This window comes from Triplophysa rosa, linkage group LG9 (genome assembly GCF_024868665.1).
Source record: "Triplophysa rosa linkage group LG9, Trosa_1v2, whole genome shotgun sequence".
NCBI lineage: Eukaryota > Metazoa > Chordata > Actinopteri > Cypriniformes > Nemacheilidae > Triplophysa > Triplophysa rosa.
In genome coordinates, this window is record NC_079898.1 from 8,430,226 (window position 1) to 8,449,863 (window position 19,638).

General features: G+C 44.1%; 1 protein-coding gene across 4 annotated transcripts in view; it reads right to left on the bottom strand.

Annotated features, from left to right (window-relative positions):
- thada (THADA armadillo repeat containing) overlaps nt 1–19,638 on the bottom strand; it is a 93,852-nt gene that overhangs the window by 42,227 nt on the left and 31,987 nt on the right. For all 4 annotated transcript variants that reach the window (XM_057341487.1, XM_057341488.1, XM_057341486.1 and 1 more), the window contains 3 exons: nt 14,571–14,662; nt 5,374–5,463; nt 2,621–2,752 (listed from right to left, as the gene is read on the bottom strand). In XM_057341487.1, coding sequence (XP_057197470.1) covers nt 2,621–2,752; nt 5,374–5,463; nt 14,571–14,662 — 314 coding nt within the window. The remainder of the gene's footprint in view (nt 1–2,620; nt 2,753–5,373; nt 5,464–14,570; nt 14,663–19,638) is intronic.

The window sequence follows — 19,638 nt, forward strand, 5'->3', positions numbered from 1 at the left end:
GCCTCAAGAGGCCCCCCCCTTCGAGCCCCTCGGAGCTGCCGCTCTTTCTCACCTCACGATAAAGACGGCTCTCCTGATGGCGCTCACCTCCAAGAGGGTAGGGGACCTACAAGCACCCTCCGTGTCCACAGATTGCCTAGAACTCGGGCCCGTGATTCTCACGTTATCCTGAGACCCCGGCCCGCTACGTGGCCCAAAGTTCCCACCACTCCCCCTAGAGACCAGGTGGTGAACTTGCAGGCGCTCCCCACTGGGGAGGAAGACTCAACCCCATCCGTGTTGTGTCCATTACGCGCACTGCGCCTCTACTTGGACCGCAGCAGAGCTTCAGAAGCTCTGAGCAGCTCTTTTCTGTTTTGGAGGTCAGCAGAAGGGAGGGCTGTCTCCAAACAGAGGCTGGCGCACTGGATCGTGGATGCCTCGTAGGCATACCGATCCAAGATCGCCCCTGCCCGTTGGAGTGAGGGCACACTCCACCGGTGTCTCCTCATGGCACTCCAGCGCTCGCAATCTGCAGAGCTGGCTACGCCCACACCTTCGCGAGGTCTACAACCTACGCGTGGAACCGGTGTCAGCCGCGTCCTGCAGGGCAACATGTAGGACCGGCAGCCGGTAGGGCGTACGCCTGCGAAAGCCCTTCCCCTTCCTCTAGGTGGGATCAGTGGCTATTCAGCCTCCCTTCTTTCCCCACTGGGTAAAGAACAGGCATTCCATCCATCACTAAGCACCTTCCTGGGGGCAGCGTATGTAGCGGCCGTAGCGGCTACATACACTTCCCAGTGTGGAGGGGGAGAGGTTACTCTCCAGTCTCTCTTGAGGAAGGACAGCATTCCCGATCGAGCAACTCCGTCGGGTCTTCTCTGAGAAGAGCACCAGGACGAGAAGAGGGCCACTTATGGGCGTATAGCCGCCTAGTGGCCGAGGCCCTAGCCTGAGGATGGTCCCAACCACGCAGGGGGTGGGCCACTCAGGATCTCCTCTCAGCATCGCGTCGCTCCGCTAGAGATTGTGACCGGCACAGCCTGTGGGTTTTCCATAGGAACCCCATCTGTCGGCTCGACACAACGTCGAGAGACCGACAGAAAGGGAACGTCTTGGTTACGGATGTAACCTCAGTTCCCTGATGGAGGGAACGAGACGTTGTGTCCTTCTTGCCACAACGCTGGCCGCCCGCCACAGCGGTCGAGGGATGCTCAGGCTCCTCAGACCAAAAGGTGAATGAATGCAGCACGCCGTCTCCCTTTTATACCCGGATATCTGGGGGCGGAGTCCGGCATGCAAATTTCATTTGCCAATTTCATTGGCCTTTTCTAAACTAGTCAGAAGTTGATAGGTTCTCAAGAGCGAACCCCATCTGTCGGCTCGACACAACGTCTCGTTCCCTCCATCAGGGAACTGAGGTTACATCCGTATCCAAGACGTTGCCCATGCATGTATTAGACACGTAAAATTGCAAAAATGAAAGTGTCGGAACAAATGATGCATTCTATCTAAAAGCGAATGCTCACCCAGACCTGCCTGAAACGTCTCGTGTAACCACACTCGCACAAATCTACATCAGTTGGTGGTATGATTTGACTAAGACTGCCCAAATGTATATGCAAGTAAGGTGGGCGTACCTGTCAGTACAATTACTTTGGAACCTGATGTTCCAAATATGGTAAGAGGCGTCACATTTCCCTCACACGCTTGCAGTATTCGACCAATCACTACGTACTGGTTAACTGGCCAATCATAGCACACCTCGCTTTTCTGAGCGATGAGCTTTGTAAAAAATCGGGGGGGACAAAGAAGAGATACAAACATGCACGGTATGTGGAAAATACAGCGTTTTTTTAACCTTAAATCGTGTATACACATTGCATTACATCTAAAACAAACCATAATATTTGTTTTAGCCATGTCATATGACCCCTTTAAAACCGGCAAAAACGTAATCTTGATGTCATCAACAAACACGTCTGTAAATTGTGAATGGAGATTTCAATGTGCACATCCATGTGTCGCAAGCATCCACTGAGACACAAAGCCAGGAGCCGTGCTATCAAGAGCAGAAGCAAGATTTCTCCACCGTCATTCTGAGCCAAAACAAACACCATCCTGCTATTGTTTCTGTCATCTGAATAGAAATATTGCTCCCTAGCTGGAGAAAACACAGTGTTCTGTGACACAGAAAGGGGAGTGGAAATGAATTACTCCTGTCTCTCACACCACAACTGAGGCCTATTCCCTCACTGTGTGTGTGTGTGTGTGCGTGCGTGCGTGCGTGCGTGCGTGTGTGTGTTTGCGTGTGTGTGTGTGCGTCAGGCCACATCCATGTTAGAACGTGTTCCAATAATATTTTCCACCTGAGCAGTGACAAAAATGTGTGAACGGCAGCAGCAGCAGTAGCGATTCTTGGCACCGTGCATCTTACAAATGGCAAGAGAAGGAAAAACAGAGGTGGGGGAATAAATCGACAGCAGGAATGGATTTTCTGAGCTGAAGGATGAGGGGATGTGCGAAGGGAGCAGTCTGTGAGACTGACATTGTGTTATATTTAATGGACTTTCCGTGCATCACTTCTATTGTCTTAAACTGTGTTGTAATAAATTCACACATAAATTCAAAATACACTTACCTAATAATTAAGGGCATAAAAGGAGCTAGGCCCAGAGGGGAAGACGAGCCATCCATAGGGGATGGGTAGAGACGACCCAAAACCAACAATAACAAGAACAGACTGGGGTGCAGCTTCACCTGCCCTGAATCACTAAATGAGAGAGATAAAAAAAACAATTATACATAGAGAAAGAATTTATGTAAAGCTGCAATCTGTAACTTTTCCCTGTCTATTGCCATCTCTGTTTGAAACATTAAAGGTCCAATGTGTACTTTTTTGGAGGATCTATGAGCTAAATGCACGCGAAATGCGTAACGAACCCTATGCAGTTTCCGGTTGGGGAGACTTAAAGCAGAGAGAAATGGGAAAATGAGAAAATAGCTCAATTTAGCAGATGCTGTACATTGCGGCACACCGCAGTGGTATATAGAAGTGCCGTTCTACCTTATTTGAAATGATATTTTCATAAGTTTAAATGTCGTTAGAACGCCACTTCTATATACCAGAAGTGGGTGGAGTGAGCCGTTGGTAGCAATCAGTGTTGGGTGTAACTAGTTACTAAGTAATTAGTTACTGTAATTTAATTACTTTCCCCTTGAAAAAGTAAAGTAAGGGATTTCTCTTATTTTTTCTGTAATTTAATTACAGTTACTTTTGATGTAATTAAACTAAATACTTTGTTTAATATATGTGTGTGCAATAGTGGAATTGACATCAAAATTCAAAGTCTAACTTTAAAATCCTTGCTTTAATGTATAATTCTCACATTTGTCATACTTTGGTCAGTTAATAATACTACTTTATGTAGTTTAATATTATTTGATTGAATTAATTAAATAAGCCCTTTCATGTCTATCCTCAAATCATTTAACTAATCAAGGTTGATGTAGGATATAGAAAGTAATTAGTAATAAGTAACTAAATACTTTTAGGAGAGAGTCATTTGTACAGTAATCTAATTACACTATTGAATATGTAATTAGTAACTAGTAATTAATTACTTTTTCAGAGTAACTTACCCAACACTGGTAGCAATTTGCCACCTCACCACTAGATGCCGCTAAATTTCATACACTGGACCTTTAACTGTTTACCTATAGGTAAAGTATGGGAAGCACACGTACAGCGACTAAAACTAAACACAACAAGATAAACATGTCCTTCAATGTTGTTCAATGTACAAACCCAAAGACCCTTCCCTCCACTTCATTCTATATCTGCACAGGCCTTGTCTTTCACCCAGAGTCCAGAAGAAAGACACTTTCACCAGAGCAAATAAAACATGCACACGCAAATGTAAATTACTCATTTCTTTCTATTACTCTGAGATGGCCAAAATCTGTTCTGTTCTCTATATGCCGTGAGGTTTCCACAGCACAGCTGCCAGCTGTGGACACGCTTGTCATTAATCCATCAAACATGGCCGATCTCCTTTCCGAAGAGTCCCCGGAGCCTGCAGACCCCGGGCCAGAGTGCAGGAAATGCTATCATGCTAATCAGGGCCCGGATAATGCGTTTAGAGTCTGATTTCAGTCAGTCAGTGCGGGACAGCCAAGACCCTGAGATCATCATCAACCACAGGGAGACTGAAGCGTCAAGCCTCACGCACATTCAGGAGAAAGCCTGAAAGCTTGGGGGAGTGCAGACGAGAACCAATGAAATACAGCAAGTCAGATGAATGGAAAAGAGTAAGACGTATGAAAAAAATTCAGTGAAGGTGAAGAGATGATAAGACTGGAAAAAATGAGATTAGCAAAGTGCTGGAGCAAACCAAGAGAACCTTTTCATCTCATTTCATCTCTGGTGTGTGTCCAAGCGAACCCTCACGACATTCCTTTGCCATGTACAATGTTTGAAATAGTTATAAAACCGGCACGCAGTCGCTCAAGCTGGGGCCAATCGATCACGTTTTTTTTTTCCGTGGACACGGCGCTCATGAATTTTTCATATCGCGGTTTACATATTGCACAAAGCAGACGAACTGTATTCCAGCTTGCATTCTTTCTACAACCTGCTTTCCAGATAAAAGAAAAGTTCTGGATTGAACTTCAATAGAAAAAACTGTCCATCACATTCAATTGCTTCATATTAACCCACACTCCCAAGCCCCCCCCCCATCCCATGATGCTCTTTTCATATTAAATAAAGATGGGTGGCGCGAGGACGCTGATGATTTTTAAACCTCCTCGTGTTTCTTTCCAACTCTTATTTATGTGCGAAATGATTTACCGCTGATATAATATACGAGTATTGCGAAGTTCGACTGTCTTGGCAAGCGAGCGCCAAGACCGGGCCGTGGGAAAGAGTCAGACCCCTCTGTGCTAAAAAGAAGAGAACGCCAGACTAAAAAGGCATTAAAATAATTTGATACATATTAAGATAATACATGCTTGTGGGACGATTTCGCAACTTGAGTGCTATTTGGATGAGCGACGAGCATCAGTCTGTGGAGAAATGAAATGAGGGAGATAAGAGAGCAACATGTTCTCACAGTCGCAGAAGAGCTCGGTTTGTATCCAACACACGGTTTCTATATCCGAGGTATCTCAGCGAGGAATCTGTGCATCCGTGTGGTCAGGCGTGCTTAATAGGTCTAAAGAGGCCTGATGAGCCACTTAAAGAACTTGAATCATGGCCCCCAGAGAACTTGAGAGTGGAGAAGAACTGGGTCTATTTAGCAAACCCTGGCATCCTTCAACTGTTTAACAACATCCGACACAAATCGCACACACGTTGCAGCGCCTCGTGATGATCCGGGAGGTGTTTCTCACCTGTTTACTGATGCTGCGGCTTCCTGTAGTTGACTGAGGAGGAAGGGATAGAGCGCAGGGAATCGAGTGAAAAACTCTCGGCCTGTCATTCTGTCGAGAGAGAAAAAGAGAGCGAGAGGTGATGGTCACGGCATATAAAGGATTGCTCAATCAGTTCAAATGCGTCACAAATGAATTGCGGCAATCTCACACCAACACTGCAAAGAACACATCAATTATAAAATCAAAAACAATAACAACTGAAAGCAGTATGATTCATTTCCATCAAATACAAAAGCAGATGTTTGGCAGAAATTAACATCATAAGCATGCAAGAACACGCAATGAGCAACTGCCGCATTTGTACATTTTGAATTGTGGTGTGAATGAGATTTGAGAGCTATGTGGAAACAAGCAACATTTTCATTTTCTTCCTGAAATAGAGCTGTTGGAAAGTCATATAGGTTACTTTCATTAATGACTTAAAGGGGAACTCCACCGATAAATGAAAATTCTGCCATGAATTACTCACTCAAGTCATTCGACAAGCCTAGGACATCCGTTCATCTTCGCAACGCAAATTTGATGAGGTTCGGGAGCTTTCTGACCCCAACCTATAGACAGCAATGCAACTGACTTTCGAAGCACAGAATGTGCAGTGTGTGAGATTAAGGAGGATCTATTGACAGAAATGCAATATAATAAACATAACTATGTGTTCAGAGGTGTATAAAGACCTTACATAATGAAGCGTTGTGTTTTTATTATCTTAGAATGAGCTATTTCTATCTACATACACCACCGGTCCCCTTACATGGAATTCACCATGTTGTTTCTACAGTAGCAATAAACGGACAAACTCCTTTGGCAAAGAAGCAAAAACGTGACAACGTCTTAGTTCTGTGTCAGCCACCGTAGTGCTTCGAAAGGGAGGGGTGGAGTGAGCTGTTGGTTTGACATTGTTCGTAATGATTACTGACATGGCGCATTCGGACGGGACTAAAATCAATGAGATGCTCTGATAATAAGTTTTTTACCCCATCTACCCCTGTAAAACTAATCCCGTCCAATCTGCAAAACTCTGAAGAGGTGAAAAAGCTGACAGTCATGCGACAGGGGGGTTGAATTCTTCAGGCTTTTGACCTGCACAAGTTTTTTAAGTGCACCACATGACACCTACGGACCAGCAGCGAATCACATGACAATCATTTTGAGCTACAGGAAAACGTGAAAAATTGAATTTGGCTCAAATTTTAGATTTTCATTCAAAATAAATACATTGCCCTCGTCTCGCGATCCCAATGCTCCAAGTCGTAATTAAACTGTCAAGAAAGAGTCTTAAATGCAGGCAAAAGATTTTTTACAAGAAAAAAGATTTTTTACAAGAAAAGTCACTAAGAAAAAGATCAGAGAAAAAAAACAAAGACTCATCAATGAGCGAGATCCCAAAAATACAGTTCGAGTTCATGAGCATGGCAGGGTGCCGAATCCTGTGCTGCCAAGCAAAACACTCCACTAGGGGGCGAGAAATCCAAAGTTCAAGTTTGTGCGCACGGCAGGGGGTAGAGTCCGACTGGCCGGCCAGCGAAGAGACGCACTGGTGAGTCGAGGGGCCGTGGTGTAAGCAGATGGTAAAGGACCCAGCGGACGAAGCAGCCAAGGGTGAGTTGCAGCAGCGGGGATGCTGTAGACTGCCGGTAGGAAGACCGGGGCAGATGGCGACGGAACACGGTTATAACTAGACTAGACTGGACTAGACAAGATGCGGTGATAACTCGCGTCAGTAAAACTGGACTGTCTCGGGGAAGATATAGCAAGCAAGCGGGAGAGAAAATAAGCAACAGGTGGACTGAGATAATTACGAGATAACGAGAGGGCGTGAGGACAAGACAATGACAGGTGAGCTCATGGCCACCTATCAAAACAAAACCCACACGCTAAACAAAACACGCACTAACACACAGACAGACTGGGCCGATCAGACCGAAGTCATGACATAAACATCTAAAATGATCTTCATTTGTCTACATTTTATGAGAGGTGCACCTTCCTAAGTCTGTCCTAAAACAAACTGGATGCGTGTCCATCTAAGGTTTTGGTTTCGGTTTTAAAACATGCAGGACTGAGCCAATAAAATGCTTGACTGATGTTAAGAGAGTTATTAAGAGAGATAAAGTGCAGGACCCAATTGATGCGAGTTATAAATGAGCTCAAAAAATAATTAAGAGCTTTCATAAAAAAGAAAGGTCAAAAAGCAGATATAAGCAATACAAAAGTAATCCGCGCGGTTCCTGACGACATATTAATGTATTATGAAGCTAATTGATCGGTCTCTAAAATAATTATTAAATATCATCTGTAAACTACAGCTTCTGCGACTGAAACTTCGAACGGATATCAATCGCACCCAAGTGCCTTACTCACTTAAAAGGGCAGAGCTCTAGAAGTAGAATTTTGAAAGGGAGACTGGCAAAAGTCTCTCATAACATAGACGTTTCTATCACACGGGTGATAACTAAATAATAAATATCAACGCCATTTTCTCTTTGACAGACACTTTGTGTTCATCCCTTTCAGCAATGCTTTTCACGGGCGCAAACATGACGTTTAGAATGCATGATTCTGGTTGGCCCAAGGCCCACAAAAAGACGATGCTGTAATCTTGATTCTGGTTGGCCCAAGGCCCACAAAAAGACGACGCTGTAATCTTGATTCTGGTTGGCCCAAGGACCAAAAAAAGACGACGCTGTAATCTTGATTCTGGTTGGCCCAAGGACCAAAAAAAGACGAAGCTGTAATCTTGATTCTGGTTGGCCCAAGGACCAAAAAAAGACGACGCTGTAATCTTGATTCTGGTTGGCCCAAGGACCAAAAAAAGACGACGCTGTAATCTTGATTCTGGTTGGCCCAAGGACCAAAAAAAGACGACGCTGTAATCTTGATTCTGGTTGGCCCAAGGACCAAAAAAAGACGACGCTGTAATCTTGATTCTGGTTGGCCCAAGGACCAAAAAAAGACGACGCTGTAATCTTGATTCTGGTTGGCCCAAGGACCAAAAAAAGACGAAGCTGTAATCTTGATTCTGGTTGGCCCAAGGACCAAAAAAAGACGACGCTGTAATCTTGATTCTGGTTGGCCCAAGGACCAAAAAAAGACGAAGCTGTAATCTTGATTCTGGTTGGCCCAAGGACCAAAAAAAGACGACGCTGTAATCTTGATTCTGGTTGGCCCAAGGACCAAAAAAAGACGAAGCTGTAATCTTGATTCTGGTTGGCCCAAGGACCAAAAAAAGACGAAGCTGTAATCTTGATTCTGGTTGGCCCAAGGACCAAAAAAAGACGAAGCTGTAATCTTGATTCTGGTTGGCCCAAGGACCAAAAAAAGACGACGCTGTAATCTTGATTCTGGTTGGCCCAAGGACCAAAACTAGTTTGCAGGTATGGGCTTAAGACAAGTTTATCGGCACTTTACAGACCCCCGTAAGCCAGGAGAGGTATTGCAATTCGTTGCAATGTGCATGCTTTGAACTCCTGTGTTCACAAATAGGGCCAAATGAACTATACTTTGCTTGTGTACGTGTATAAAGGGAACTATACTTAAGGCTTTACTATTTATCCAAAAGGAGATCTAGAATGTTCAATTCTCATTGAGAAACACATGACTGATAAATGCAAGTAAATCTAAATAATGGTCTTACCATTTAGTGAAAGTGACCTATTAGTCAGATATGGTGACCCATACCCGAAATGTGACCTCTGCTTTTAACCCATCCAGAGAGTAGTGAACACACGCACAGCAAGTGAACACACGTACACAGCTATCACTGCAGCGCCCAGGGAGCATGTAGGGGTAGGGTGCCTTGCTCAAGGGCACCTCAGTCGTTACCCGCCGGCCCTGGGAATCGAACCGGCAACCTTCTGGTCACGAGTCCGACTCTCTAACCATTAGGCCACGACTGCCCCCAGTTTAGAACAGTCTTTGTGTGAAGAACATGTCTGAGATGTCATGAAATGCTACCTCACGAGGTTTTGAGTGTTTGTGACACAAGGACAGGAAAAGTGAGACAAATCTTGTCCGACAGAAACAGAGGGGAAAAATAGAGAAGGAGGGGTAAAAACACTGCAACCTTTAAAAGTCTGGTTTGTAAACCACTTCCTAAAGCCTCAGCTCTTTACAGCTCTATAAAGCTCTCATTAGCTGAGCCTGTGATGGAGCGCAGCGGGGACACGCGGCTCGGGGTCCGTGTTTGTTTATTCCTTAGAAAGCACCGTGGCTGGAATAAACCATGGGAATCTTGCTCAAAGACAAATGTGTGTGTTAAGAGATGGAAGGGCAAACGGTGAAAGTGTGTGCGCATGTGAGACACGCATAAACATGCTATATTTAACCTAGCCTCTATGTTTGAGATGGACCATCTAATAAAAGGTTTTTTTCATGTCTAACTGAAGCAGCCTATACAGGACTAACTTTAGCTCAAGAGCCAATATTTAAAACACACGTTGTAACTTCAGCAACGTAAAATACACACCACATCCTGTTTCAACCACTAATGTGTACAGTCTGGTCTGAACTTAGGCCAGGGTGCTGTCATGGCAACAAGGCAGGTCATCTACGTCTGTCACCGTTGCCGCATGTTAGCAACACACACGCTCTGACATGGGCAAATGTGGTTACAGTTAAGCTTGACAAAACCCTGCTTTCTTTCAGTATGGATTAGTGTTTGCCCGACTCAACGCTTGCAAGATGTACATAAACATGGCTTGCAAACTTTAAACCATTCTTAATCATCCATTTATTTGCTTGTCATTATATTTACAAATGTACATTATCTAAACTGTACAGGTGTAATAGCCTTATAGTGTGTGTTTGTTTACAAGGCACAAGTTGCATTGGGGCATTACCACAAAAACAAACCACACTGGACAACAGTATTTCTGTAGCTAATTTGGTTATCTACTGTATAGTACACCCAGAACACAGACGGTCAGAAACACAGAATTTTTTTCTTATAGTGTGTGAGCTAATTTTCAGTCCAACAGTACTTTCATGTTGAATCATGTATACTAATCACATATAATGTCTGCTATATAATAATCATATAATGTTTGGTATTTCATATAAAACATCATCTACAATGTCTGCTATTTGATAATCAAATATAATGTCCACTACATCATATACTGTAATATACAAATATAGTGGCTACAACATTATATAATATCATATACTGTATAATGCCTGCTATATCATATATTAATCATATACTGTATATGCCCACTATATATAACAATCATATACTTTATAATGCCTACCATGTCATAATAATCATAAACATTGGCCGCTATATCATATAATAATCATATATAATGCCATCTATATCACATAATAATCATATAGATTGGCCGCTATATTATACAAAGGACAGATAATGGCTTCTATATCATATAATAACATATATAATGACCGATATATTGTATAACAACCATATATAATAGTCACAATGTCGTATAACCATCATATATAATGCGTGCCATATCATAATAATCAAACACTGGCTGCTATATCATATAATAATCATATACATTGGCTGCTATATCATATAATAATCTTATACATTGGACGCTATATCATATAATAATCATATATAATGCCATCTATATCACATAATAATCATGTAGATTGGCCGCTATATTATACAAATCATAGATAATGGCTTCTATGTCACATAATAACCATATATAATGCCCGCTATATCGTATAACAATCATATATAATGCCTGCCATATCAAAATAATCAGAAACATTGGCCGCTGTATCATACTATAATCATATACATTGGCCTCTATATCATATAATAATCATATACAGTATAATGCCATCTATATCATAATAACCATAAACAATGGCAACTACATCATATACATTGGCTGCTATATCATATAATAATCTTATACATTGGCCGCTATATCATATATAATGGCATCTAAATCCCATAATAATCATGTAGATTGGCCGCTAAATTATACAAACCATAGATAATGGCTTCTATATCATTATAACCATATATAATGGCCGTTATATCATATAATGCCCGCTATATCGTATAACAATCATAAATAATGCCTGCCATATCATAATAATCATAAACATTGGCCGTTGTATCATACAATAATCATATACATTGGCCACTATATCATAGAATAATCATATATAATGCCATCTATATCACATAATAATACTATACAATGACTGCTATGTCATATAATAATCATATACATTGGCTGCTATATCATATAATAGTCATATATAATGCCATCTACTTTATATCATAATAATCATATACATTGGCCGCTATATCATATAATAATCCAATAAAATGACTGCTGTCATATAATAATCCAATAAAATGACTGCTGTCATATAATAATCATATACAGTACATCAGCTGCTACAGTATATCATAATAATCATAAATAATGTCCTGTTTACCTGTTATATCATATATTTGATCCATGGTCACTGAAAAGCAAATTTTCACATTGTGCTAGTCTCATGTCTTCTACAGCACTTAAAATCTCCATACATAAGCATAGGCGAGATGATGTCATAGGCTGGCAACTCTGTTAGCTTTGTTCACATACACGCTACTGAAATCATAACAGTATTCTCTAAATGTTTTGATATAACGTTGAAACAGTCTTTGTTTCGTTCGTTTTAAATGACTAAACGCGTTAAATTGAGATGGATATCACACGTAACTGTTTTCATCTTGTCCAAAAGCAGCAGGGAAACAATTACTCTGTACTTCTGGTTTTGTTTAGGCCGCCATCATTGTCATAACGTGATTCAAACTTTTTGCAAAGGATATTTGTGTTTGCCGTCGACTGTTTTATAGTTATGGAAAACATAAAAGCTAATGTTGAACACGTGTTTGAACAACAAAATCAGCCCATCAAACACACGCAAAACGCCACACTTGAATGGCCGCACACACAAGACAAGAGCACAGCTTCAAACGAACACTCAGATTTAATAAACTAATGCAATTAAAAGTTATAAAACTCTTTGGCTTTATTATCTGGCCGTGCTATCTGAAATCATGTAACTGTTTAATGTGTGCGTTTGAGTCTAAAAGGTCACACAGTCAGTTCTCTCTTTGTTTACTTCTGTATTTATGGAATACTAGGTTACTACAAAAACACTACATTAACATTTACATTTGAATACTACATTTACACACTACTAGGCATTATATTATCCAGCATTTGGTTAAAAGAATTAAGCTATCATAAACTTTTCTGAAGGGTTATTACGCTACATTGTTGTCAATTGGACTAAACATCATGACATGAACGTTAAAAGAAACAAAGATTAAAGAACAGTGAGTTTCTTGCCACACTGAAGATAATGAGGTCAAGACAAGAACATTGCATTGTGGGATAGAGGACTGTGATAAATGTGCTCTACCACACAAGCCACGTTTTGGCCCAAAACAATCTGCCTTCCTGGTATACCACGCATACAGAATATTTGCATTCTATGCACAGTGCACATACCAAACACTGCAGAAATAGTAGGAGAAGTATGGTGATAGTCCGGACTATGACAAACTGAAAAAAATGAAAATGGAAAGAAACCGAAAACAGCCTGTCAAAATGTTTTGTAAGTACATATCAAAATATAATACAACAGCTCAAACACACACAGGAACATCAATGAAACAAAACATTAAGGAAAAGCTGACCGACCCAAATGATCAAACCGCCTGTCACGCAAACACATAAAACTAAACACAAACACATTGAAATGTTGGACAAACTGACGGCAGAGTTCAGCTGAAAGTAAACTATCCTGACTGCCGGCATTCACAGCACCCGAGCCAAAGAGTCAGCATTACTTCAGTGTGATTCTGACAAAGCGCTGTTGAGTTTCACTGATGTGTTTCTTTAAAAAAAGTCCCAGGGTAATCTTAAAGCAAAACTCTATGGTCAGCTGACCCGGGACCACATGGGCTCTTTGAAGTGTGAGGTATGCCAGTGATGGGTTGAGTCGACTTTACAATTAAATCTAATCAGCACGGCGATGAATCAAACCAAGCCATGATCTCATGAATGAGCCATTATTATTGCTCCTCATCGAGGTCACTGCCACTCCTCTTTAGTCATTCCTCACTCCATCCGTAACGTTTCTGCGCTCAATCCCACAATGCATCTGGTCATTCTTGCAACAGCTTGCGCTCCACCGGTTTGCATGAGATTAGAGAGTCACCGCAGCGGGAGGTCCCATTGCGTCCCACACGTCCGTCCCGCTGCAGCCAGGGGTCAGGGGGGGTAACGGTCATATCAGTGTTAGTGCTTGACAACAGAATGGCTAGTGAAGGTGCGAACGCGAGTGAGTGTGTCAACGTTTGTGTGTTTGTGACTGGGAGAAGATATTGTTAGCATTCCCACTGTTATGAAAAAAGATAAGTATGCACAGAAGATAATGACTAGAGCGTTAACCCCCGTGTGTCAGCTTGACTGAAGAGCTCACGATGAAGAGTTTGGAGCTATCGGTGAAAGCTATCCGTCTTTGTGAGGGAGGCTAACCGTGGGATGAGAGAGGCAGAACACAGACAAATAAAGGCAAACAGGCACTTGGAAGGAACATCTAGAACATTTAAGTGGCTGGAAGGCATCCATGCGCTGCAGGCCAACATGAGACAGAGATTAACAACGGGAATAGAGGTAGAAAATTAACAGAGTTACAGTGCCCCCTAGTGAACAACCCCTGAAAGGATCTCACAGGAGGTTTTTTCCACACAGAGCTCGAATTATCAAGAATCTTTTATTTTCAGTAAGCTTTTATGGGAAAATTATACAAAATGTGTTTTGGGAAAACACTCATTTAAGCTTTTGGGTCACGCGCAGACCAACTCAGGTTCAGTGCACACAGACGTCTACTTAAAGAACAACACTAATCTTTAAAGATACCCTTTGTATATGTTTATTTGATATTTTGACTAAACTGCTGCAAATAAGAAAACATGACCTTAAATGACCGTATTTACTTTCTTAATGCATTATCCTGTGCACATATTATGAATATCCCATTTCAATCTGCAACACCATAGATCATTTTGCAGAAGTAAAACGAACACCGGGTTTCATGTTGAGAGTTTCCGCATAAAATGAGTCATAAAGGAAAGGTGCATGAAAGTAAAGACCGTGATGCCTCACCTGTTCTTTTTAGAATGCTCATCTTTTCCTTTTTTCACTCCGAATATCCGTGTGATGAGAGTGCTGAAGAGTAGAGTCGAGGAGTTCCTCACCTGAAGCCAGGATGAGATGGAGAAACACAAAGATCAACTGAGACATGACATAACAATGAACAATACCTCCAGGATTTATTCATCCAAGTTCATGTCAAATTGATCTTTCACTAATACATTTTTAAAATCAAATGTTGTCTCTGTTCACATTAGTTAAAGGTCTGGTGTAATTTTTCTGGAGGATCTATTGACAGAAATGCAATATATTATACACAACTATGTGCTCAGAGGTGTATAAAGACCTTACATGATGAAGCGTTGTGTTTTTATTATCTTAGAATGAGTTATTTCTATCTACATACACTACGGGTCCCTTTACATGGAATTCACCATGTTGTTTCTACAGTAGCCCTAAACGGACAAACTCCTCTACAGAGCGCGTTTCGTAAATACGTTATCTCCTTCAGCAAAAAAGCGGAAATGTGACGACATCTTAGTTCCGTGTCAGCCGCCGTAGTGCATAAAAAGGGGTTCATTAGGGGGGCAGTTGGTTGCAATTCGCAACCTCACCACTAGATGCCACTAAATTTCATACACTGGACCTTTAAAACACCATGAACTAACGTGAACAATTGTATTGCCATATTAATACATTCCAAAAAACTATATTGTTCATTGTTAGTTCATTTTAGTTAATGCATTTACTAATGTTAACAAATACAACCTTATTAAGTGTAACTGAATCAAGCAATATAGCTAAAAGTCCCCCGATAGCTTCTCAATATTCTCAAAGAATCTCAATATTTCAAATGATAAAAACTGCAAATGTGTTTTGAATTGACTTTAGCCATCTCTTTGTGCTATTTATTCTTCAGCTTTTAGCACTGTACAGAGCAGTGAGTCAGAGAACATGAACACATGATGATAAAGCTGACGTTTTTTTTAACAAAGCAAAAACTGGTCTTGGAGCTCAATGGTTCACAAGAGCTTAGTCACAAATCCAACACCATGCAGTCATAAGGGTAACTTAAAACAATCAACCAGACTCATTGGTCTTTTGAGTTCCAAGAACAGCAAAAGACCTTTGGGACACCTCGTATTATGTGTAATGTTGGACAAACAGAGTCCTTAAAGGGACAGTGCACCCAAAAATGAAAATTCTGTCATCATTTATTCGCCCTCATGTCTTTTGAAGAATGTTGTAAACCAAACAATAATGGGCCCCATTGACTTCCATTGAACGGACACAAAAACACAGAGACATTTGTCAAAATATCTTCTTTTGTGTTTCACAGAAGAAAAAGTCATAAACGGTTTCTTTTGAACAAGGCTAAATACTTTTTGGGGGGGGTGAACTGTCGCTTTAAAATTGAATCGTTACATTTTAATACCTCTGATCACCTTAAAGGGATAGTTCACTCAAAAATGAAAATTCTGTCATGATTTACTCTCCCTCAAGTTGTTCCAAACCTGTATAAATGTATTTGTTTGGTTGAACACAAAGAAAGAGATTTGGAAGAATGCTTGCAACTTAGATTTCTAGGGCATCGTTGACTATTAGTAGAAAGAATTATTGTATATTTTGTCTTTGTTCTGTTTTTGAAGAATTTATATAAACAAACCTGGTCTGGGGCACATTTGATAACCATTTTAATGGTAGTCAATGGTGCCCCAGAAATCTCAGTTGCTAACATTTTTCGAAATATCTTATCTCTATTGAAATTATAATGGGCTCCAATGAGTTCTAAAGCCCATTCACGGTGTAGACACGGTGTAAGAAAACGTCTTGGTTACGGATGTAACCTCGGTTCCCTGATGGAGGGAACGAGACGTTGTGTCGAACCGACAGAATGGGGTTTGTCTTGAGAACCTATCATCTTCTGAGTATTTAGAAAAGGCCACTGAAAATTGGCGAATGAAATTTGCATGCCAGACTCCTCCCCAAATGTCCGGGTATAAGAGGGAAGCCGGCGTGCTCATTCATTCACCTTTGGTCTGAGAAGCCTTAAGCATCCTCCCCCGACTGCTGGGGTGGGCGGCCAGTGTTGTGGCATGAGGGACACAACGTCTCGTTCCCTCCATCAGGGAACCGAGGTTACATCCGTAACCAAGACGTTCCCTTTCTGTCGGTCTCTCGACGTTGTGTCGAACCGACAGAATGGGGTTCCTATGGAAGACGCCACAGCACTGAGTCGCGTCACAATCTCTAGCAGAGCGACGTTGACTGGCCTGGGCGAGTCAGACGTAGGCGCTAACGCGAAATTAAGACCATCCAGTGGAGAGGAAGGGGGACCCAGAGCTTTACCAAAAAGTTGGGTAGCCCCTGCCACCGGCCGTCACGGGCGGAGGCCTAGTTCTCTAACGGCGAGAGGCCGCCCGGCACCGTAAGGGCCACTGGGTAAGCATTATTCCCCCCCGGGGGAAAAACGCTGCAGAGACCACTACCTACCGTAGGGAGGAATTAGTGGAGACACCACATGGTCTCACCATCAGGGGAGAACTCATGGGAAAATGTGCGGACTAGAGTTAACCGCAAGGTGGGAGTCCACCTAGGGAGGTCATGGGTTGCCGAGGTGGGAACCATTCATGAGGATACATCAGACGGAACAGCCCACGGAGGGGGGGTTACCATGTCTGGAGCACTAGGTCCGGTTAGAGCTATGTGGGAGATAACTCAACTGATCCTCTGCCTAAGGGGGCAGGGCTGCTCTGCCCAGCCTGCCCCGAGGAAGGTGCTAGTGATGGATAAAATGCCTGTTCTTTACCCAGTGGGGGAAAGAGAGGAGGCGTAATAGCCGCTGATCCCCCTAGAGGAAGGGGGAAAGGCTTTCGCAGGCGTACGCCGTACCGGCTGCCGATCCTACACACTGCCCTGCAGGACGCAGGCTGACACCGGTTCTGCGTGTTGTATTAGAACCTCACGGAGTTGTTGGGCATAGCCCAACCCGCAGCTCTGCAGATGTCTGCTAGAGAGGCGCCCTGAGCCAGTGCCCATGAGGAGTGTGCCTCACTCCCAACGGGCAGGGGCCAAATGAGATCGGTATGCCATAACGAGGGCATCCAGCAGATCCAGTGCGCCAGCCTCTGTTTGGAGACAGCTCTCCCTTCTGCTGACCTCCGAAACAGACAAAGAGCTGCTCAGAGCTTCTGGGCTCTCCGTGCGGTCCAAGTAGAGGCGCAGTGCGCTTACTGGACACAACACGGATAGTTTGGGTCTTCCTCCCCGGTGGGGAGCGCCTGCAGGTTCACCACCTGGTCTCTCGGGAGAGTGGTGGGAACTTTGGGCACGTAGCCAGGGTGGGGTCTCAAGATAACGTGAGAATCCCGGGCCCGAGTTCTAGGCAATCTGTGGACATGGAGGGTGCTTGCAGATCCCCTACCCTCTTGGAGGTGAGCGCCATCAGGAAAGCAGTCTTTATCAAGAGTGAGAAAGAGCGGAAACTCCGAGAGGCTCGAAGGGGGCGGGGCCTCTTGAGGCCCGCCATCTAGGTCGCAAGAGGGTACGGAGCGCGGATAAGGTGGTCACCTTCTTGTGCCCCTTAGGAACCTAATGACCAGGTCATGCTGTCCCAGAGGCTACCCAGCAACTGGGTCATGATGAGCGGCCGTAGCGGCTACATACACTCCCAGTGTGGAGGGGGAGAGGTTACTCCCCAGTCTCTCTTGAGGAAGGGACAGCTCGTACCCGATCGAGCAACTCCGCGGGTCTTCTCGCTGAGAGGAGCACCAGGACGAGAAGAGGCGCCACCTATGGGCGTATAGCCGCCCAGTGGCCGAGGCCCTAGCCTGAGTGACGTCCCAACCAGATCGGGGGTGGGTCACTCAGGATCTCCTCGTCCCATCCAGACATGGAGACCAGGTTCTGCCTGGGATTCCGTAACGTGCCCCTTCCCCTGGGGAAGCAGGATCTTCGCTAGGGGGAGCGGCCAGGGGGGAGTTGTTGTCAGAGCTTTAGCTCCGAGAACCAAGTCCTGGTTAGGCCAATGGGGCGTAACTAGTACCACTTGATGCTCCTCTTCCCTGGCCTTGCACAGGGCCTGTGCAATGAGGCTCACTGGGGGGAAGGCGTACTTCCGCTTGTCCCGTGGCCAGCTGTGTGCAAGGGCATCCTTGCCAAGGGTTGCCTCGGACAGGGAGTACCAAAGCGGACAATGGGTGGAGTCCGGGGAGGCAACAGGACCACCTGTGCCTGGCCGAACTGCTCCCAAATGAGCCGGACTGCGTGGTGATGGAGTCGCCACTCTCCGCGAGGCGTCGATTGACGAGAGAGCGCATCGGCTGTCTGGTTCAGGATGCCTGGGATGCGTGTGGCTCACAGGGAACTGATCACCTGCTGACTCCAGAGGAGGAGGCGCCGGGCGAGTCATGTTAGCTGCCGTGAGCGAATGCCACCAAATGATATACGCCACAGCAGCTGTGCTGTCCGACTGGACCAGCACGTGCTTACCCTGCACGAGAGGTAGTAGCCTCCTCAATGCAAGTAGCACAACCAACAACTCTAGGCAGTTGAAATGCCAACGCAGGCGGGGGCCCGTCCACCGCCCCTACACTGCGTGCCCGTTGCACACGGCACCCCAACCCTGCAGGGAGGCATCCCTAAGGGGACCCCTGTCTGCAAGAAGGTCATGGGAGACCAGGGGGTTAGGGTGTGTCGGCTGAAAAGCGTGATGACCATACGCCTGCTGCTGGTGTGCCACTCTCTCCAAGGAACCTGACTCTGTAGCCAGTGGAGCGGTCGTATGTGCATCGACCCGAGGGGGACCACCCCCACCGAGGATGCCATGTATCCCAGGAGCCTCTGAAAAAGTTTCAGGGGGACCGCTGACTGCCTGAAAGCTTCAGGCAGTTCAACACTGACTGAGCGCACTCTGAAGTCAGTCGTGCTGCTTCATGGGGACAGAGTCGAGTTCCATACCGAGAAAGAGGATGCTCTGCACCGGGGAGAGCTTGCTCTTTTCTCAGTTGACCTGTAGCCCCAACCGATCTAGGTGCCGGAGCACCAGGTCCCTGTGTGTACACAACAGATCTCGAGAGTG